The 22,830-nt window shown below is 37.9% G+C and overlaps 1 protein-coding gene across 14 annotated transcripts in view; it reads left to right on the top strand.

Annotated features, from left to right (window-relative positions):
- Positions 1-22,830, top strand: part of REPS2 (RALBP1 associated Eps domain containing 2) — a 231,362-nt gene that overhangs the window by 191,749 nt on the left and 16,783 nt on the right. For all 14 annotated transcript variants that reach the window (XR_003132118.3, XM_025437486.3, XM_025437476.3 and 11 more), the window contains one exon: positions 7,330-7,435. Coding sequence is in view for 13 of the 14 variants with exons in the window: in XM_025437486.3 (XP_025293271.1) it covers positions 7,330-7,435 (106 nt within the window). In the remaining variant the exon portion in view is untranslated. The remainder of the gene's footprint in view (positions 1-7,329; positions 7,436-22,830) is intronic.

Genomic DNA, 22,830 nt, shown 5'->3' on the forward strand with positions numbered 1-22,830 from the left:
CAGAACCCCGGGATCATGACCTGTGCTGAAGGTAGATGCTCAACCACTGAGCCACCCAGGTGCCCTTTAAACAGCTTTCTTCAGATGTAATTCACATAGCAATATAATTCACCTTTTACATGTGCAATTCAGTGGTTTTTAGTATTTCCACAAAGTTGTGCAACTGTTGTCACAAACTAATTTTAGAACATTTTCATTGCCCCCAAACGAAATTCTGTGGGTTAGCAATCACTTTCCATTCCTGTCCCATGTCCCAGGCAGCTAGTCATCTACTCTGTGTCTCTCTAGGTTCGCCTGTTGTGGCCATTTCATGTGAATGTAATCCTACAGCACACGGTCTTCTGTGGCTGGCTTTTTTTTTTTTTTAGTTAGCATAATGTGTTCAAGGTTTATCCATGCTGTAGCCTGAGTCAGTACTTGATTCTTTTTTATTGCTAAATAATGTCCCATTGTATGGATATACCACATTTATTCATTCATTACTTGATGGACATTTTGGTTGTTTTCACTTTATTTTTTTTTTTTTAATTTTTTTTTAATTTTTATTTATTTATGATAGTTACAGAGAGAGAGAGAGGCAGAGACACAGGCAGAGGGAGAAGCAGGCTCCATGCACCGGGAGCCCGATGTGGGACTCGATCCTGGGTCTCCAGGATCGCGCCCCAGGCCAAAGGCAGGCGCCAAACCGCTGCGCCACCCAGGGATCCCGGTTGTTTTCACTTTAAAGCTGTAAAGAATAATGCTGGCATACTATGTGTGTACACGTTTTAGTGTGGGCTTACATTTTCATTTGTCTTGAGTATGTACCTAGCAGTGGAATTGCTAGGTCATATGGTCACTCTATATTTAATATTTTGAGGACTTGCCAAACTGTTTTCCATGGTAGGTGCAGCATTTTACAGTCCTACCAGGAACATATGAGAGTTCTGGTTCCTCCTGGTATTTTTGGTCAACACTTGCTGCTATTTATTTATTTTTTAAAATTATTACAGCCATCCTAGTGGGTATGAAGGAGTATCTCATTATCTTTTTGATTTACATTTCCCTAATGGCTAATGATGTTGAGCATCTTTTCATGTGCTTATTGGCCATTTGTTTATCTTTGGAGAAATGTTTACTTGATCCTTTGCCCTTTTCTGCTTGGATTATTTATCTTTTTATGTTGAGTTAGGAATTCTTGACCTGTTCTGATTACACATCCCTTGCCAGATAAATGATTTACAAGTGTTTTCTCCCATTCTGTAGATGGTCATTTCACTTTCTTGATGGTGTCATTTGCAGCTCTAAAGTTTTAATATTGATGAAGTCCAGTTTATTTTGTTTTCTTTTGTTACTTGTGTCTTTAGTGTCATGGCTTGGAAACCACTGCCTAACTCAAGTTCATGAAGATTTTTTCCTGTGTTTGCATCTATAGGTTTTATAGTTTTAGCTCTTACATCGAAACATGTGGTTAATTTTGAGTTCATGTTTGTGTATAGGGTAAGGAAAGGACCCAACTTCATTCTTTTGCATATAGATATCCAGTTGTCCCCACATCGTTTATTGATGGAGATATTTTCTTTTATTTGCCAGTTTAGTGACTGTCCCTCATTGTGATACTCTCTCACTAGTTAGGTGACCACATGGTGTCAGACTGAGAGACGCTAGTGATCACCAGGAACACAAGTAGTGCTGTAAATGGCAGGGATGTAAGCTTTGGGTTAGAGAATTTCATACAGCTTGTTATCATTCCCAGACTAGTTTATTTTGGAGTGATAAGGAGCAACTTAGAATTTATCATTTTCTTAAGCCCTGGAGAGAGAGACAGCCAGACACATGATGGTTAGTCTGTATAGTTCTTTCTCAACCAGGGTTCTGGGAAAGAATGAAACTCTGATGCCCTTAGACATCCATTGTCTGTAGGAACTTAACCTCTCTCCTATGCATCTAGAGTGGTATTTACTGTGTATTGTTTTGGGGGAAATTGACAAAAGAGTGACAAGTAATTTTCTTAACTGTCTAACAGAACACTGGTTAAGAAAGGCTAAAAAAAATAAACTAGGGATCCCTGGGTGGCGCAGCGGTTTAGCGCCTGCCTTTGGCCCAGGGCGCGATCCTGGAGACCCGGGATCGAATCCCACGTCAGGCTCCCGGTGCATGGAGCCTGCTTCTCCCTCTGCCTGTGTCTCTGCCTCTCTCTCTCTCTCTCTCTCTCATGAATAAATAAATTAAAAATCTTTAAAAAAAAAAAAATAAATAAACTAGTTGGAAAATGGTCATCAGGTCTTCGGGAAATGAACATCAGAACTGACCTATTGTAAGAAACAAATTCTTCTTCATATATCATCATTGTCTATTCCATTTAGGGCAAAGGAAAAATAAAATAATCTTTTCTAAGTGAGCTGCTGAGTCCAGATTATAACTAATAAACAACTCTTGGATTGTGTCATAATTACTGAGCTGCTTGTGAGGACAAAAGTGGTTTTTTAAAAAAGATTTTATTTATTTATTCATGAGAGATCCAGAGAGAGAGGCAGAGACATAAGCAGAGGGAGAAACAGGCTCCCTGGGAGGAGGCTGATGTGGGACTCGATTCTGGATCCTGGGATCACACCCTGAGCCAAAAGCAGACACTCAACCACTGAGCCGCCTAGGTGTCCCAAAAATGGTTTTTTTAAAAGAAATAATGTGACTTACTTGTTTTTTTCCCTCATGTCTTGTACATCTTGTATAGATGGACCTTGGGAAAATAGAATGGTTTGAACAGTTTGGAGAGAGAGGGTGTTGTATAACAGTACTATGACTGAAGCTGTTCCAGCTTCCATGGTTTTTGCTCTTTTCTGTAAACTCTGGAAGTGTCCTGGACCACCCCAGAGCATGCCCAGCAGCCAGTGTGACAGTGTCTGCTTGCCTGCATGATGTTCTTAGTGTGCTTGGATTCTGTTTTCCTTCCTGCTGCATGCTTAATGGTACCAGATTGTCTGTAGGGTCAATGAGTGGCATTCCTAATAAAAACCTGCTATTTCCAAGTAGAGAAAAGGTAATACAAGTTCACTTCTTAGACGCTGTACTCATAATTCCGTGGGAGAAATTGCGGCTCAGGTTGAAGGCTAAGAAGATTTTTCTTATCTAGAGACCCCAGTTTACATTCTTTCAAATATTGGTTCAGCTGCTTGAATGAAACCCAATTAACAGGCACTCAGATAAAAATAGAAATTGACTTCTTTCTTGTGTAGAAGTCTAAGTTGGTGAGTGGTCCCAAAGTGTAGATTAGCTCTGTGCATGAACCCGGGTACTTTCCTGTATTCTTATTCTGGATCCCTGTGGGGGTTGCCTTTATCTTTATGGTTGAAGATGGCTCACTAACATGTTCACATTCTAGACCCCGGAGTGGGGATGGAACAAATGGAGAGAAAACAGGCTATTTTTAAGGGGATGCCTCAGAAGTGGCATCTCTGATTGCTTTGGCCCAAACTTAAGTCATATGGCCTTACCTACCTGCAAGAAAGACAGGGAAATGGAATTTCTAGTTAGAGGGCCATGTACCTCACTCAAACTGAGAATGCTAGGCTACTGCAAACAAGAAGGCACAAGAATAGGTTTTGGAGGACAGTCTGCCACTGTCCTTGAGTGGACAGTGCCTCATGGTGCTGCTGTTCTAAATTGATAGATAGCATGACACACAACAGAGCCAGACAAAACAAATGTCTACGTAAGTGTTACTCCTTCAGTTTCCTCCCTGGAAGCCAGGCTGGTTAGAGTACAGCCTGAAACAGTACAAATATTAGGAGAACCTGAAGAGACAGACTCCAGAAGCAACTCTTAAGAGGGTGAGGCAGGTTAAATGCTTTGGTGACCCCTTCAGAGGTATTCTGGGCTTGATCCTATCTTTGTGTTATTTAGGACTCCTTTGGTAGCAAATGATAAAAGGCAACTTGAGGTAGCAAAACCATACTCTTTATTATTTTTTAAAGATTGTATGTATTTATTTGACAGAGAGCAGGAGAATACAACAGGGGGAGGGGTAGAGGGAAAGGGAGAAGCAAGCAGACTTCCCACTGAGCAGAGAGCCAGGACTCTGGGATCATGACCTGGGCTGAAGGCAGAGCCACCCAGGTGCCCCAAAACTATACTCTGTATTATAAGGATATAGAGGTGACCCGGGGAAATCAGGGGCAGGAGTGGATTGGAAGAAAGGATTGCAAACCTTCTGGGGCTCATTCTGATGCCTCTCAGTTTTCTTAGGATGTTTTTGACATTTTTGTCTATGAAGACTTCTCAAGCACCTTCAACTGTAGAGATTACTGTGCTGGGCCCAGGCTGAACTGAATTATTAGCCATAACTCAAATCATTCGGAGGGAGAATCTGGTCAGCTCAGCAGGGGCCAGCATCCATTTCAGTGTCAAAAGAGAGGTGAACATGATGATGCCTGGGTGGCTCAGTGGTTGAGCATCTGCCTTCGGCTCAGAGCGTGATCCTGGAGTCCTGGGATCGAGTCCTGCATCGGGCTCCCTGCATGGAGCCTGTTTCTCCCTTTGCCTGTGTCTCTGCCTCTCTCTCTGTGTCTCTCATGAATAAATAAATAAAATCTTTATAAAAAACAAAATTATTTTAGACATTCTAATTCTTCTTTCCACATAAATTTTGGAATAATTTTGTCTTGATCTACAAAAAAAATCTTACTGAGATTTCGATACAAATTTTGTTAAACCTTTGGGGTACCTGGGTGGCTCAGTTGGTTAAACGTCTACTTCCCCCTCACCCCTGACCCTGCTCATGCTTTCTTTCTCAAATCAATCAATCAATCAATCAATCTTTAAAAAATTAGAAAAAAAGGAATTGTGTTATCTGAGGAGAATGGACTTTTTTTTTTATTATGTTGAGTCATCCAATCCATGAACATGATGAATATTTCTCTATTTATTTTGATCCTATTTTTTCATTAGTGTTGTATAGTTTTCAGCATGTAAGTCTTGTAGTTGTTTTGATATATCTAAGAATTTTGGTTTGAAGCTTTGTAAATATTGTATTTTAATTTTTCTGTAAGTATTCAATGTTAGTATATCAAAATTTTATTGATTTAAAAAATTATCTATTGTTTTTTTGAGAATTGGGGGAGAGAGAGAGAGAGAGAGAGAGAGAAAGAGAAGAGCAGAGGGAGAGGGACAATCAGACTCTACGCTGAGTGCAGAGCCCAACGTGGGGCTCAGTGCCACAACTCGGAGATCATGACCTGAGCCGAAATCAAGAGTCAGACATTTAACTGATTGAGCCATTCAGGCACCCCCATTCTATTGATTTTTGTACGTTAATCTTCTCTCCTCCACACTCACTTCTATTCTAATTGAAGTCATTTATTAGTTCTGAGAATTTTTTTATAGATTCCTTGGAACTTTCTATATAGGCTATTATGTCATCTGCAGATAGGGACAATTTCATTCTTTCTAATTTGTGTGCCTTTAATTTCCTTTTCTTGCATTATTGTGGTGGCTAGGACTTCTAGCACTGTATTGAAAATAGTAATGAAAGTAGAAATCCTTGCTTTGTTCCTCATCTCAGGGGGAAAGCATTTAGTTTTTATTATGTATGTATGTATGATGTCAGCTGTAGTTTTTTTTGTAGACATTCTTCATCAGCTTGAACCAGTTGACCTCTATTCATAGTTTTCTGAGAGTTTTTATCATGAATGGGTATTGAGTTTTATCAGGTGATTTTTCTTTATCAGTTGATACAGTCATGTGATTTTGTTCTTTCACCTGTTAGGTTGGTAGATTATATTTATTGACTTTTGAATATTGAATCAGCCTTGCATCTCTGGAATAAAGCTCTCTTGGTCATGGTGTATAGTTTTTAATACACTGCTAAATTCTATTTGCTAATATTTTGTTAAAGAAATTCCATGTAAAAAAAAAATTCCATGTATCTCCAGGAGAGGTGTTGTGTCTAATTTAGGTCTTGCTAGGCTGCCCATTTCCAAGTTATTTGGTTGGAAAGAGCAGGATTTGGATGGGGAAAGACTTTTTACTGTCTGCCTTTGTTGGCATTTATGGATTGCTGATTTCTCCACTATGTAGTCTGGGATATATGAAGCAAGAAAGAAAACTTGGGGAATTCACTGTTGTGTGTTTCCCTGGGTGCTGAGTTCCTTGACTAATTTGCTTCTTCACTTTTTGGAGTAATCTTATGTTTGTTTTATATATTATATCTAGGACTTTAGCTGTATTTGGTGGGGTAGAGAGAAGTATGTCTACTTCACATTGTCCTGAAACTGGAAATCCAATCTTTATCTTTCTAAAAGTAGATTTTAAAGCCTCTTTCTTGCCTATTTATGGATGAAAAAATTAATTTTTCAATTTGTTGGAGAAGGGAGTATGCCTTCTGCAGATTAGCAGAGTGGGTAGCATAGTGTATATACTCAGTGAATATTAATCAGATCTCCACAATGGTCACTATGCATTCTGGTTAAGTTGCTCTGGCGTAGAACCTACCTCTCACAGATTGTAAATATGTCTATTTTCCAAGGGGAACTTAAATTGGCCTTTCGCTCTGAGAATTCGGTATTTTTTGCTGTGGGATATAAGGTTGTAGGTTATACAATCATGTTGATTTATCATCCCAACTGTAGACAGCTTCGAGGGAAAAAGAGGGTTCTAAGATAATTAGGGCCAGACAAGCAGTATAAGCAGAGGATGTAATGGGCAAAGTGAAACATATGGTCACTCTAGTTATACCTGTTCTGTGAATTTAATACTGACTTAATTTAGGAATAGTGGTATTAAAACATTTTCTCAAGTGCCACAGATGTATGCTGGTATATGCACTTGCGTGAGCATACTCACATACATACACACACTCAAGCATTCATACCTAATAATAAAGAGATGAAGGAGAGTTATATAGGCTGGCTAAGTTAATGTAGGATTTTTCCTAAAGAGAATGTTCTTCTATTCATTTCCTTCAGACTTGTCCACAGAGGCCACCTGCAGGTCTTTTAAATGCCATTAATGCTTACACAAAAAGGGCATTCTAGTTAACGTGGTTTGTGAGGAAGAAATGCTTATTAAAATGTCTTGGAATAAATGGAATGCAAAGTTTGAAAAGGTCCAATTCACAGCTTTTCTTCAAGTTATAAAATGGGAATTACTTCAGGTGTAAATAATTCATCCCGACAAATTTGTTTTGTTTGGTGTGTGCCTGCTTGCCTGCCTGCGAATCGATGATTTTATTTTTGGAGCCCTGTGACATTAGCCCCTTGTTAGTTGAGCACTTCTCGTGAATTAGAGTGTTCTGACCCACAAGGATCTGGACCTCTGAGTTCTGTTTCCCTGAACTGTTTGTACTTTTTTTAGACAGTCTTCCAAACAGAAGAAGGCTATTCAAACTGCTATCCGCAAAAATAAAGAGGCAAATGCAGTGCTGGCCCGGCTGAACAGTGAACTCCAGCAGCAGCTCAAGGTAAGGAGCTTCCTGAAATCGGATTACTAGGCTTTTCATCTGGTGCTTTTGTTTTGACCATTGGCCGAGCACCTGGTTCCATTCCAGTTGGTAAGACTTGCATCTTTGTTCTCAAAGGTCTTTTGGAAGACAGAATTGCTGCACTTAGGTTTCATGGGTTGGTTCTTGTATGTTTACTGGAAGACTAGTAACTTGACTATGCAGGCTACATATTGTATATTAGTTAGTAGGACAGAGAACCTCTTACAAAGGCTGTCAGAAGCATTCTTCATTGTCATAAGCTTCTGAATTAAACCCTCGATTGTGTAGATCCTCCCTGAATGATGCTGTACTTATTTAGATGGAAGAGGGTAGCCCTGACACAAAGGCCCAACCTCTCCTGTGGACAAATGGTTCCCTATCACTTTCTCAAGAACATCACCCCTGCCTTTTTCTCTTCACTGTTAATCTCCCCCGGATTAGTTTTCGAGGACTGCCATTAACAGTCCATTAACAAGCCACAATCTTGGTGGCTTGAAGGTAACAGAAATCACTTCTCACGACTCTGGAGGCTAGAAGTCTGAAATCAGTGTCAGCAGAGCCATCCCCTCTCTCTGAAGGCTTTTGGGGAGAATCCTTCCGTCTTTCTTCCCAGCTTCTGGTAGTTGCTGGCAATCCTGGGCATTCCTTGGCTTCCAGATGTATCGTTCCAGTATCTGTCTCACTGTCACATGATGTTTTCTCTGGATCTCTGTCTGTATCCAAATTCCTCTTCTTATTATGTCTTCTTCTTATAGGGACACCAGTTATTGAATTAAGGCCTGCCCTAATTTAGCAGAACCTCATTTTAATTACACCTCCAAAGATCCTATTTCTGTATGAGGTAACATTTACAGGTACTGGGGGTTAGGGCTTAAGCATATCATTTTGGGGGATACAGTTCTACCCACTGCATCCCCTGATTGTCTACTGCATCACTCCCATCCACATAAACATGCTCCAGTATTGTCCATTACCTTGACCTCCCATCCTTTTTTTTTAATAATAAATTTATTTTTTATTGGTGTTCAATTTGCCAACATACAGAATAACACCCAGTGCTCATCCCATCAAGTGCCTCCCTCAGTGCCCGTCACCCATTCACCCCCACCCCCTGCCCTCCTCCCCTTCCACCACCCCTAGTTCATTTTCCAGAGTTATGACCTCCCATCCTTGTTCAGCTGTAGCCCCCTGTCTCTGCTCTCCTTCCCAGCTAGGTGTCCTAGCAGTTGCTTTTCATTTACTCTCCATCCTCACCAATCGCTTTTTTTTCTCTCCACTTCAGTGTGGCATCACTCTCCTCCATTCACATCCCTCCTATAACCAAATCCAAAGGGCCTCTTTCAATGTTATTTGAATTTTCAGAAGAATTCTATACAATTGACTGTTGCCTCCTCTGAAGTTGCCTTTCTCACTGGCTTTTGGGCTATTATACTATTTTCATGTTCCTTCTCCCTCCTTCCCTCCCTCCCTGGTGCTTCTTCTTTAGCATTCTCTGCTATTTCTTCCTTCTTTGATTTTTCTTTTATTACTCCCCCTTTGTCCTGATATTTTATTACCAACATTTTCAAGTATACAAGAAAGGTGAAAGAATCCTATGGTAAATACTTTTATAGCCACCTCTTTTAACATTTTACTGTATTTGTTTTATCACATATCTATCCCTCTGTTCATCAGTTATTTTTAACATTTTTAAGTAAATTGCAGACATTTATATGCATCCCCTAAACATTACAACATGCAGATCATTAACGAGAGTTGAATATTTTTACAGGTTTTTCTGATGATATAAGTTTTATATACAATGAATGCACGAATCTTAAATGTGCCATTTGCTGAGTTTTTACAAATGCATATACTTATGGGAGCCAAAGCCCTATCGTGACATAGAACATTACCATCACCCTAGGAGGCTCCCTCATGCTCCTTCCCTGTCAATTCCTGCCCCACGCACACAGAGGCAACTACTGTTCTTACTTTGTTATGCCATAGTGTTGTTTATTCTGTAACTTTATGTAAATGGTGTTCTCTAATATGTACTTTTGTGTAAAGCTTAGTATTACATGTTTCAGATTCATTGATACTGCATGTGTCAGTAATCCATTCCTTTTTACTGCTAGATAGTATTCCATTGAGTGATTATGCCACAATTTTATCAGTTCTTCTTCTTTTTTTTTTATCAGTTCTTTTAATGGACACCTCAGCTGTTGCCAGTTTTTGGCTATTTTGAAGAAAACTACATTCTTGAATAAGTCTTTGTGTGGAGATATGTTCTCATGTCTCTTGGGGAAATACCTAAGATTGGGGTTAGTGGCAAATGTATGTGATTAGTTTTATTAGAAACTGCTAGTGCTTTTCCCAAAGCGGTTGTAGGCATTTTGTGCTCCTCCCACCAGAGCACGAGAATTCCTGTTGTTCCACATCTTTGCCGACATTTGGTGGTGATCTTTTAATTTTAGTTGATCCTGTGGTGATTTAGTTTTTATTTTGTATCTCCTTGATGCTTAATTTTGCTGAGCATTTTTTATTGCAATTCTTTACCTTCCATATATTTTATGAAGTGTCTGTTCAAAATATTTGGCCATTTTAAACATTGTTTTTAGTCTTTTTTGTGGCATTTTAAGTTAGATGCTTTTTATATTATCTTGGTTACTAGGCCTTTGTCAGATACCTGTTTTATAAATGTTTTCTTTCATTCTTTCATTTTCTTAACTGTATCTTTTCATGAACATTTTTAATTTTTATAAAGTCTGATTTATCATTTTTCCCCTCTATGGTTCTTATTTTCTTCCTATATAAAGAAATTGCCTACATCTAAGTTATGAAGATAGTCTCCTATGTTTTCTCTTAAAGGCTTTATTATTTTAGCTTTTGCATTTAGGTCTAAAGATGCTTTTTAAAACCACTTTTTTTTTTTTAAACCACTTTATTGAGGTATGACTGATACACAAAAAACTATGCATATTTAATATATGCAATGTGATATATACAGTTTGGAGGTAATTATATGTCCATGGACCCATCACCACAATTTATGCCATAAAACTATTCATCACCTCTACAAGTTTCCTTCCCCCTCTTTATTTATTATCATCATTATTATTTTGTATATGTGACAAGAACACTTAAGATCTACCCACTTAACAAATTGTTAATTATACACCACACTATAATTAATTGTAGGCACTATGCTGTATAGTAGATCTTTAGGCCTTACTCATTCTGGATAACTAAAACTTTGTACCCTTTGAGTAGTACTTCCCCATTTCCCCCAGCCCTGAACAACTACCATTCTATACTCTCCTTCTATGAGTTTCACTCTTGTAGATTCCTCATGAGTGGTATCACTTAGTATTAGTCTTTCTGTGTCTGGCTTATTTCCCTTAGCATAATATCCTCCAAGTTTTATCTATGTTGTTGCAAATGGCTGAATTTCTTTATTTTTTCTTAAAAAAATTAAGGCTGAATAATATTCCACGGTATGTATATACATTTTCTTTATCCATTTGTCCATTGGTAGGCATTAAAGGTTCCTTCCATGTCTTGGATATTGTGAATAATGCTGCAGTGAACATGAGAGTACAGATATCTCTTTGAGATACTGATTTTTTTTTTTTGAGATACTGATTTTAATTCCTTTGGATATATATACCCAGAAGCTGGGTTGTATTAGGTAGTTCTATTTTTTTCAGCTTTATTGAGATATAATTGACATATAACAGTATGTATAGGTATACAACACATTTATTTGATACATTTACATATTGCAATAAGATTGTCATAGTATTGTTAATTAATACCTTTATCACCTCACAAAATTACCAATTCTTTTATGTCATTAGAACATTTAAGATTGATTGTCTTGGCAACTTTCAATTATGTAATACGTATTGTTTACTATAGGCATCATGTTGTATATTAGATCCCTAGAAATTACTCATCTTAGAACTGGAGGTTTGGACCCTTGGTTAACATCTCTCTGTTTCCCCCCAGCCCCTGGCAACTGCCGTTCTACTTTCTGTTTCTATGAATTTGGCTTTTTTTACGTTCCACACACAGGTGGTATCATGCAGTATTTGCGTTTCTCTGTGTGACTTATTTCCCTTGGCATAGTGCCTGCAAGGTCCATCCATGTCACAAATGATAGAATTTCTTCTTTCTTATGGCCGAATAGTACTCCATTCTATGTATGTACTACATCCTTATCCATTCATCTGTAGACAGATACTAATGTTTTCATATCTTGGCTATTGTAAATAATGCTGCAGTGAACATGAGAGTACAGATATTCCTTTGAGACTCTGATTATTTTCTTTGAATACCCAGAAGTGGGATTGCTGGATCATATGATAGTTTTTTTTTTTTTAAATATTGAGAAGCCTCCATACTGTTTTGCATGGTGGCTGCACCAACTTCTATTCCTACTAGCAGTATACAAGGATTCTCTTATCTCCACATTTTTGGCAACACTTATTTCTTACTTTTTTGATAATAGCCATTCTAACAGGTGTGAGGTGATACCTCATTGCAGTTTTTTTTTTATTTTTTAAGTAAGCTTCCACCCAATGTGGGGCTTGAACTCACAACCCTGAGATCAAGAGTTATCTGCTCTATCAACTGAGCCAGCCAGATACCTCTCATTATGGTTTTGATTATATGTCCTTGGTGATTACTGATGTTGGGCATCTTTTTACCTGCCTGTTGGTTATTTGTTTTGGTATGTTGTGTTTCCATTTTCATTTGTTTCAAGATAGTTTTTGATTCCTTCTTTGACCTGTTGGTTATTCAGGAGTGTGTTAATTTCTATATATTTGTGAATTTTTCAGCTTTCTTCCTATTAGTTGAGTTCTACTTTCATTAGCACTGTGGTCAGAGAAGATACTTGGTATAATGTCAGTCTTTTTAAGTTTTCTAGGATTTGTTTTGTGACTTATTGTGATATATATCCTGGAGAGTGTTCTATGTGCACTTGAGAATATGTATTCTGTAGCCCTGGATGGAATGTTCTTGATGTCTCTTAGGTCCATTTGGTCCAAAGTATAGCTTGCCTTACTGATTTTCTGTCTAGATGATATATGCATTGATTTCTTCCTTCATATCTGTTATTAATATATATGTAGCTGCTCTGATGTTAGGTACATACATATTTATAACTATTATATTTTCTTGATGAGTTAACCATTTTAACATTATATAATGACCTTATTTGTCTCTTGTTACAGTTTTTGGCTGAAAGTCTATTTTTTTCTGATTTAAATATAGCTCTCCTGCTCTCTTGGTTTTCATTTGCATGAATTACTTTTTTCATCCCTTCATTTTGAGCCTTGTGTGTGACTGTAAAGCTGAAGTGAGCCTCTTGTAGACAACCTGTAGTTGGGTCTTGTTTTTAGCTACTTTATGCCTTTTGGTTGGAGAACTTAATTCATTTACATTTAAAGTAATTATTGATAGGTAAGGACTTACTAATGCCATCTTAATTTGTTTTCTCACTATTTTGTAGTTCTTTTGTTTCTTTCTTCCTTGCTTATTGCTTTCCTTTGTGCATTGATGATTTTCTGGAGGTTTGGACCCTTGCTCAGTAGTATGCTCTGATTGTCTTCCCTTTCTTTTGTGAATTTACTGTAAGTTTTTGCTTTGCGGTTACTGTGAGGCTCGTATAAAACATACCTATAACAGTCTGTTTTATGCTAATAACAACTTAACTTTGATTGCATATAAAAACTCTAACCTTTTAGTCCCCCCCATTTTTGTTTTTGCTGTCACAGTTTACCTCTTTTTATATTGTATATCCATTAGCAAATTATTGTAGCTGTAGCATTTTTTGTTAAAATAATATTTATTGCCTTAATTATATTAATTCCTGTTAAAAGTTACTATCTCACTTTATTTCCTCAAGGTATTAATTGGATGCTAGTCGCTCTAGTGTTGTGCCTATTAATGTTTTATGTTAGTGATTTTTACGATTCTAAATCATAGAATTTCAGAGCTTTAAGGGAGCTGGGAAACCCTCTGACAGATGGGCATAGCAAGGCCCTTGAAATTTGTTGTGACTGGCCCATGGTCCTTTAGCTACCATGTGACAGAGCAGAGAGCAGAGGAGTAGTAATACCAAGTATACAGCACTTTGGCACTCTGATTCCCCATATGATACTGATTTGCCTTTTATTTTATTTTATTATTGAAGTATAGTTGATGTACAATGCTGCATTGGTTTCAGGTGTATTACATAGTGCTTCTACAATTTTGTATATTACTCAGCATTCACTACCACAAGCGTAGTCACCATACAGTGTTATTATAATATTATTGACTATATTCCCTATGCTGTACTTTTCATCTCCATGACTTATTTTATAAGTGGAATTTCATACTTTTTGATCTGTTTCACCTATTTTACCCATCCTTCCACTCACCTCCTCTCTGGCATCCACTAGTTTGTTCTATGTATTTAAGAGTCTATTTTTTTTGTTCTTCATTTGTTTTATTTTTTCCACGTATAAGTGGAATCATATGGTATCTGTCATTCTCTGTCTGATGGATTTCACTTAGCATTGTACCCTCTAGATCCATCCATGTTGTTGCAAATGGCAGAATGTCATTCTTTTTCTATGGCTGAGTAATAATTCAGTGTGTGTGTGGGGGGGCATGTGTATCACATTTTAAAAATCCATTTGTCTATTGATGGACACTTGGGTTGCTTCTCTATCTTGGCTGTTGTAAATAATGCTGCAGTAAACATAGGGGTGCATATATCTTTTCTAATTAATGTTTTTTATTTTCTCTGGATAAATACTGAATATTGGAATTACTGGATTGTATGGTAGTTCTATTTTTCACATTTTTAAAGAATGTTATTTATTTATTTGACAGAGAGTATATAAGCAGTGGGAGCAAGAAGAGGGAGGAGCAGGCTCCCCACTGAGCAGGAATCCCAATGTGGAGCTTGATCCCAGGACCCTGGGATCATTACCTGAGTTGAAAGCAGATAAATGCTCAACCAACTGAGCCACCCAGGTGCCCCATTTTTTTTTTTTTTACATTTTTTGAGGAACCATCATACTGTTTTCCTCAGTGGCTGTACCAATTTACATTCCCACTAATAGTGCATGAGAGTTCCTTTTTCCTCATATCCTCACCAACACTTGTTATTTCTTATCTTTCTTATTCTAGCCATTTTGACAGGTTGTAAGATGATATCACATTGTGCTTTTGACTTGCCTTTCTTCAGTAACTAGTGATGTTGAACATCTTTTTTATGTGTCTGGTTGTCATTTGAATGTCTTCTGTGGAAAAATGTCTGTTTAGGTCCTCTACCCATTTTTTTAAATTGGATTGGGTTTTGTTTTGTTTTGGTGTTGAGTTGTATAAGTTCTTTATATATTTTGAATATTAATTCATTAGATAAATCACTTGCAAGTATCTTGTTCAGTTGCCTTTTTGTTGATAGTTTTCTTTGCTGTGCAAAAGCTTTTTGTTTTGGTATAGTTCTATTAGTCTATTTTTGTTTTTGTTTCCTTTGCCTGAGGAGACAGGCAACATTATCCATAAATGTTGCTAAGGTTGATATCCAAGAGATCACTGCCTGTGTTTTCTTTTAGGAGTTTTATGGTTTCAGGTCTCACATTTAGTTGTAATTCACTTTGAATTTATTTTTGTGTATAGTGTAAGAAAGTGGTCCAATTTCATTCTTTTGCATATAGCTGTCCAGTTTCCCCAACACTATTTATTGAAGAGACTGTCTTTTTCCCATTGGATATTCTTGCCTCCTTTGTCATAAATTAATTGACCCTATAAGTGTGGGTTTATTTCTGGGTTCTCTCTTCTGTTCTGTTGATCTGTGTCTGTTTTTGTGCCAGTACCATACTGTTTTGGTTACTATAGTTTTGTAGTATATCTTGAAATCTGGGGTTGTGATACCTCCAGCTTTGTTCTTCTTTCTCAAGTTTGCTTTGGCTATTCGAGGGCTTTTGTTCCATGCAAAATTTAGGATTATTTGTTTTTAGTTCTGTGAAAAATGCTGTTGGTATTTTGATAGGGATTGCATCAAATCTGTAGATTGCTTTGAGTAGTATGGACATTTTAACAATATTTGTTCCCCCCAATCCATGACCATGGAATATCTTTCCATTTGTTTTTGTCATCTTTAATTTATTTTATTAGTCTTATAGTTTTCAGTCTATAGGTCTTTCACCTCCTTGGTTAATTTTATTCTTAGGTATTTTATTTCTGATGCAAATGTCAATGAGATTGTTTTCTTAATTTTTCTTTCTGCTACTTCATTATTAGTATTTAGAAATGCAGGAGACTTCTATATATTAATTTTATATTCTGTTACTTCACTGAATTCATTTATTCTAATATTTTTTTGGTGCTGTCTTTAGGGTCTTCTATGTGTAATATCCTCATCTGCAAATAGTGGCAATTCTACTTCATTTTTACGAGTTTATTTATTTATTTATTTTTAATTTTTTAAAAGATTTTATTTATTTATTCATGAGAGAGACACATACACACACAGAGGCAGATGGAGACACAGGCTCCATTCCATGCAGGGAGACTGATGTGGGACTTGATCTCGGGTCTCCAGGACCACACCTTGGGCTGAAGGCAGCGCTAAACCGCTGAGCCACCCAGGCTGCCCCATTTTTACAAGTTTAGATGCCTTTTATTTCTTTTTCTTGTCTGATTGCTGCAGCTAGGATTTCTTGTACTATGTTGAATAAAAGTGGTGAGAGTAGAGTAGACATCCTCATCTTATTCCTGATCCGTTTTTTTAAAGATTTTTAAATTTATTTATTCATGAGAGACAGAGAGAGAGAGAGAGAGAGAGAGAGAGAGGCAGAGACACAGGCAGAGGGAGAAGCAGGCTCCACGCAAGGAGCCTGATGTGGGACTCGATCCCAGGACTCCAGGATTACTCACTGGGCTGAAGGCAGGTGCTAAACTGCTGAGCTACCCAGGGATCCCCTTATTCCTGATCTTGAAGGAAACACTGATGCTTTCAGTTTTTCACCCTTGAATATGATGTTAGCTATGGGTTTTTCTAGATGGCCTTCATTATGTTGAGGTGTATTACCTTTAAACCCACTTTGTTGAGAGTCTTTATCATGAATGGATGTTGTACTTTGTCGGACATCTTTTTTGCATCTCTTAAGATAATCATACAATTTCTATCCTTCCACTTGTTAATGCGTGATGTATCACATTGATTATTTGTGAATAGCTAGCTATAGGTATTTTTAATTCTCTTTTCCTTTTACCTTTTAATAGAGTTAAGTGGTTAATACTCCATCATATTACAGTATTAGGGTATACAGAATATTAGAGTATTCTGAATCTTACTATATACTTAGATTTACCAGTATGTTATATTTTTTTTGTTTTCATGTGACTGATTACTATCCTTTCATTTCAGCTTGAAGAACTCCTTTTTGCCTTTCTTGGCAAGGTTGGTCTAATGTTGATGAACTCACTCAGCTTTTGTTTTTCAGGGAAAGTGTTTAATCCTTCTTCATTTCCTTTTTTTAAAGATTTTATTTATTTATTCATGAGAGACAGAGAGAGAGACAGAGACACAGGCAGAGGGAGAAACAGGCTCCCCGCAGGAAGCCTGACATGGGACTCGATCCCGGAACTCCAGGATCACACCCTGGACTGAAGGTGGCGCTAAACCGCTGAGCCACCTGGGATGCCCCTCCTTCATTTCTGAAGGATTACTTTGCCAAATAGAGTATTCTTGGTTTGCAGTTTTCTTCTTTGAGTACTTTGAATGTATTATCCCACTCTTTCCTGACCTGTCTGTAAGGTGCTTGCTGAGAAATCTGCTGAGTCTTTTGGTGGTTCACTTGTAAGTTACAGACTTCTTTTGCTGCTTTTCAGATGGTCTCTCTTTGATTTTTGAGTTTTATTTTAATGAATCTTGAAGAGAATCTCTTTAAATTGAATTTGGTGAGCTTTATGAACTTGGACCCATATCTCTCCCCAGTTCGGGGAAGTTCTCAGCCATTATTTATTTAAATAAGCTTTCTGCCCATGTCTCTTTTCAACTTCTAGAGGTCCAACAAATCACAAATTATTTCTTTTGATGGTACCCTATAAATGATGTAGCCCTTCTTCACTCCTTTTGATTCTTTTTTTTTGTTCTCTTCTGACTATACAATTTTAAAGTTCTGACTTCTGTCTCCTAGATTCCTTCTTCGTTTGATCCATTTTGATGTTTTTGCTTTCTATTGTAATTTTCATTTCATTCATTCTTCAGCTCCAGAATTTCTATTTGGTTCTTTTTCATGATTTCTGTCTCTTTGTTAGACTTATCATTTTGTTCGTGTAATGTGGTTTTCCTGATACTGTCTTTTTGTGTTCTTTTGTACCTCAGTGAGTTTTCTTCAAACAGCTATTTTAAATTCTTTAATAGGAAAAAAAATAAATTCTTTAATAGGTAAATCAAAGATTTCCATGTCTTTGGGATTGGTTATTGGACATTACTACAATATTTTAGTGGTGTCAGACTTCCTTAATTTTTTATGTTCCTTGAAATTTTGCTTTGCTATCTTCATATTTGAAGTAGCAGTCACTACCTCCAATCTTTATTAACAACCTTCAGGAGACAAGTACATTTCATCAGTCCTGCTAGGGATTCTGAGGCTTTCTCAGACATTTTATGAATGTACCTGCTTGACATTTCTTGCTCCCTCTTGTGGCAGAATTATTTAGCTATATGCCACCTCCTGATCCTGCAAAACACCAGGCCAAGTGCTAGAAGCCTGTCTTTTGTTTTCCCAAAGGTGGCGCTAAAGCTCAATTTTGTGGTCTCTCCATGACCCACAGATTTGGGCCTGCACAACCTTTCTGCATGTGCTCACTAACCACCTGCCAGAGTTTGCTGCCTAGGGCATATGAACAGGTATCTGGCCATAGGAGAGGGGTGTGTGTGTGTGTGTGTGTGTGAGTGAGTTAGGTGAGAGGTGTGCTGGGAAGTACCCTGTGGGCAGTTGGAGAATCCCCAGAAGCTCATGGGTAGGCTTCTTGATGAGTCTTGCAACACATTTAGTAGGATCTGTGTTTCCTTTAATACCTTTTGAGGGTCTTGTCCTCTGTACTCCCAGTTACCTTCTATCTCTCGGTCATGCAGTTTGTAATTCAATACTCTGTATAGGGCAAGAGAAAACTGAGCCTCTTTGGCAGTGTCCCACACAGCTGGGGAAGCGGGATGTGTACTCACACACTCTTATTTCCCCCATGGGAGACATGATGGGCCAAGAGAATCTCTCTTTGCCCTAAGGTGTGCTACCTTGTAGAGAAGTGTGATGTAAGTAAAATCTAACAGTTCCCTCTTATCTTCCCTAGTGCATCCCAAAGACTTTTTTTCCCTCCAGCATTGTGCTAGAACTTCTCTGCTAGAAATTTAGACTTCCACAAAGGCTCTGTAATCTATAGGGGATTGTCTAAAACAGTGTTTTCCATAGACTCCCAGATGGTGGCTAAGAGAGCTAGAGCTGGTTCACAAGCCAGTGCAGGGTCCAGATCTTGGTCCGAGGTCTGTGTGCCTATTATCCAGTACATGGCTGAGTGAGACTCCTCTCGGATCTTTTGGCATATGTATGATGCTGGATCCCAGAGTTCCCACAAAGGTACTTTGCCCATGAATGAAAGCCAGTTTTTTTTTTTTTTTTTTTTTTTTTTTGGTATTGTTGTTGGCAGGGGAACATGGATAAGGGATGTCTTATACAGCCGTGATACTGATGTCACTCCTGGTAGTTTTGTCATTTTTTGATGAACTTTCATAGTGTTTTCCATAGTGGCTATGCCAATGTCTATGATCCACCTCAAATTAAGTTTTTTGTATGGTTTGAGATTAGAGTGAAGGTTTATTTTTTCCCTATATCAATATCTAATCTAACATCATTTGTGGAAAATAATTTTTTTCCTCCTTAAATTACTTTGGTCCCCTTGTCAAAAGTCTAATGGCCATCTAAATGTAGTTTTATTTTTGGGTTCTTATTCTTTTTTTTGAGAGAGATAGGTAATACACCTCAACATAATGAAGGCCATCTAGAAAAACCCATAGCTAACATCATATTCAATGGTGAAAAACTGAAAGCATCAGTGTTTCCTTCAAGATTAGGCATAAGGGGATCCCTGGGTAGCTCAGCGGTTTAGCACCTGCCTTCAGCCCAGGGAGTAATCCTGGAGTCCTGGGATCGAGTCCTACATCAGGCTCCTTGCGTAGAGCCTTCTTCTCCCTCTGCCTGTGTCTTCCTCTCTCTCCCTCTGTGTCTCTCATGAATAAATAAATTAAAAAATCTTTTAAAAAAAGGATCAGCCTGTTTCATATAACTTTATTTTGAAAGATTTTATTTATTTATTCATGAAAGATACAGGCAGAGGGAGAAGCAGGCTCCATGCCGGGAGCCTAATGTGGGACTTGATCCCCGCACCCAGGATCACGCCCTGGGCCAAAGGCAGGCGCTCAACCACTGAGCCACCCAGGCATCCCTCACATAATTTTTAGAATCAATGTGTCATTTGCTACAAAATAGCCTGCTAGGATTATGATTGGATTTGAGTATATGGATCAGTTTAAGGAGGATCAAAATCTAAACAGTGTTGAGTCTGCCAATCTGTTCGTAGAGTACATCTTTCTAATTATTTGTATCTTGTGAGATTTCTCTTAGCAGTTCTGAGTGTACATGTATTACATGTGTTTTGTTAAATTTTTTTTTAATTTTATTTTAATTTTTATTTATTTATGATAGTCACAGAGAGAGAGAGAGAGAGAGAGAGAGAGAGGCAGAGACACAGGCAGAGGGAGAAGCAGGCTCCATGCACCGGGAGCCCGACGTGGGATTCGATCCCGGGTCTCCAGGATCGCGCCCTGGGCCAAAGGCAGGCGCCAAACCGCTGCGCCACCCAGGGATCCCGTGTTTTGTTAAATTTATTCCTAATTATTGTGACACTAATGCAGATTGAATTGGTTTTTAAATATTCATTGTCTAATTGAGTTTGTGAAGGTTGCAGAATACAGGATCAACACACAAAACCCAATCATATTCCTAAATGTAAGCAGTGAACAATTGATAACAGAAATATGAAAAACAGTGCCTGCCATTCACAATATCTTGTCACCCTCCTTCAAAAGAAATACTTAGGTATAAATTCATTAAAACATAAGTTGTGAATACTGAAAACTATAAAGTGCTGCTAAAAGAAATCCAAGACCTAAATAAATGGAGACATCTGCTTTTTGTGGATTGGAAGACTTAACATAATAGTGATGTCATTTTTCTCCAAAGTGATCTATAGATTCACTATTCACTACAATGCCAATCACAGTTCTAGCAAGATGTTTTGTAGGTATAAATCAGCTAATCTGATAATTTTAATGTAAGGGCCAAGGAACTTAAATAGCAAAAACAAATTTGGAAAAGAACAAAGTTGTAGGAATCACTTTAGTATCAGGCTTCAATAATCAAGACAGTGTGGCTTTGGGGGAGGGACTGTTTCATAGATCGATGGGAGCAGGATAGAGGGTTGTAAAGTAGACTACATGAATATAGTCATTCCATCTTTGACAAAGGTGCAACATCAATTCACTGAGAAAGGGGATAGTCTTTTCAACAATTGTTTTCTAACAATGGGTCCTCCATATATGGAAAAAAATGGATCTCAATTGAAACCTCAGTCCTTATACAAAGATTAACTTGAAATGGGTCATAGATGCAAGCATAAAACATAAAGGTATAAAACTTTTGGAAGAAAACACAGGAAAAAAATCTCTATGACCTAGTGTTGGAAATGATGCCAAAAGCATATTCTAGAATAGAAAAATAAAATTGTACTTCATCAAAATTAAAAACCTTTGCTCTGCCTAAAATACTGTCAGGAGAATTAAGAGACAAGCTACATACTGGAAGAAAATATTTGCAACCTGCATATTTGACCAGGGCTTGTATCCAGACTATATAAAGAACTCTCCAAACTCAAGAACTCTCCAAACGCCAAAAAATCAACTTAAAAATGGGCAAAGGACTTGAACAGATATTTCACCAAAGAGGATAAAAGGATGACAGATAAACATGTGAGAAGATACTCAGCATCATTAGCCATAGAGAAATGCAAATTAAAACTGTGATTGTATACCACTACACACATATTAGAATTGCCAAGACAGAAAATAATGACACCACCAAGTGCTGGTAACTGGGACTTTCATGCACTGCTAGGAATGAAAAATGCTACCCCACTCTTAAAAAGCATTTGGCAGTTTCTTAGGAAGTTATATATACACTGATCATGTGACCCAGCAGTCCTACTCCTGGATATCCATCAGGGAAATGAAAACTTGTGTTCCCTCAAAAATCTGAACATGAATGTTCATAACAGTTTTATGTGATGGCCAAGACCTAGAAACAGCCCAGATGTACTTCAAAGGATGAATATGTCACATGTGGTACATTCACACAATGAATAGCCCTCAACAGTAGAAGTAGTGATACACACAACACCTTGGATGAAACTGAGAGATATTATGCTGAGTGAGGGTCAAAAGGTTATATACCGTTTGATACCTTTTATCTGGCATTCTTGAAAAGACAAAACCGTAGTGCTGGGAAACAGTCTGGTGGTTGCCAGGGGTTGTGCACGAAGGTGAAAGTTTGTAAATCACTGAGTAGTACCAGGGACATTTTGGTTGTTGGAACTGTAATGTACCCTTTTTGTGGTGGCAGTTACATAAACATGTACATGTGTTGAAATTTATAGAATTGTACATTAAAAGAAAAAAGTCACTTACTATATAATAAAAATAAGATAATTTTTTAAAATGTCAAACTTCATTTTATTTTACAAATCTTGTTTTTAAAAAAATCTTTTTTTTTAAGATTTCATTTATTTATTCATGACAGACACAGAGAGAGAGAGAGAGAGAGAGAGAGAGAGAGGCAGAGACACAGGCAGAGGGAGAAGCGGGAGCCTGAGAGAGAGAGAGAGAGAGAGAGGCAGAGACACAGGCAGAGGGAGAAGCGGGAGCCTGACATGGGACTCGATCTCGGGTCTCCAGGATCACACTCCAGACTGAAGGCAGCGCTAAACTGCTGGGCCACTGGGGCTGCCCTAAATGTTGTTTTTGTTTTGTGTTCTATTTGTTGTTTTTCTCCCCTCTGACTTTGCTTTGGTATAGGTCCTTTTCATATACTTGTTCTCCCTTCTCGGTAAGCTCTTTGAACTTGGAAACCCATATTCTTCAGTTCTGAGGGTTTTCTTGGTTTTTGTTATTGTTGTATTTTCTCCATGTTTCTTCCCCCCACTCTCCTGCCCATTTTCTCTGTTCTCACTTGCTGATATTTTTCAGACATTGGAACTCTTAGCTTGTTGGTTCT

Source organism: Canis lupus, chromosome X (genome assembly GCF_003254725.2).
Source record: "Canis lupus dingo isolate Sandy chromosome X, ASM325472v2, whole genome shotgun sequence".
Lineage (NCBI taxonomy): Eukaryota > Metazoa > Chordata > Mammalia > Carnivora > Canidae > Canis > Canis lupus.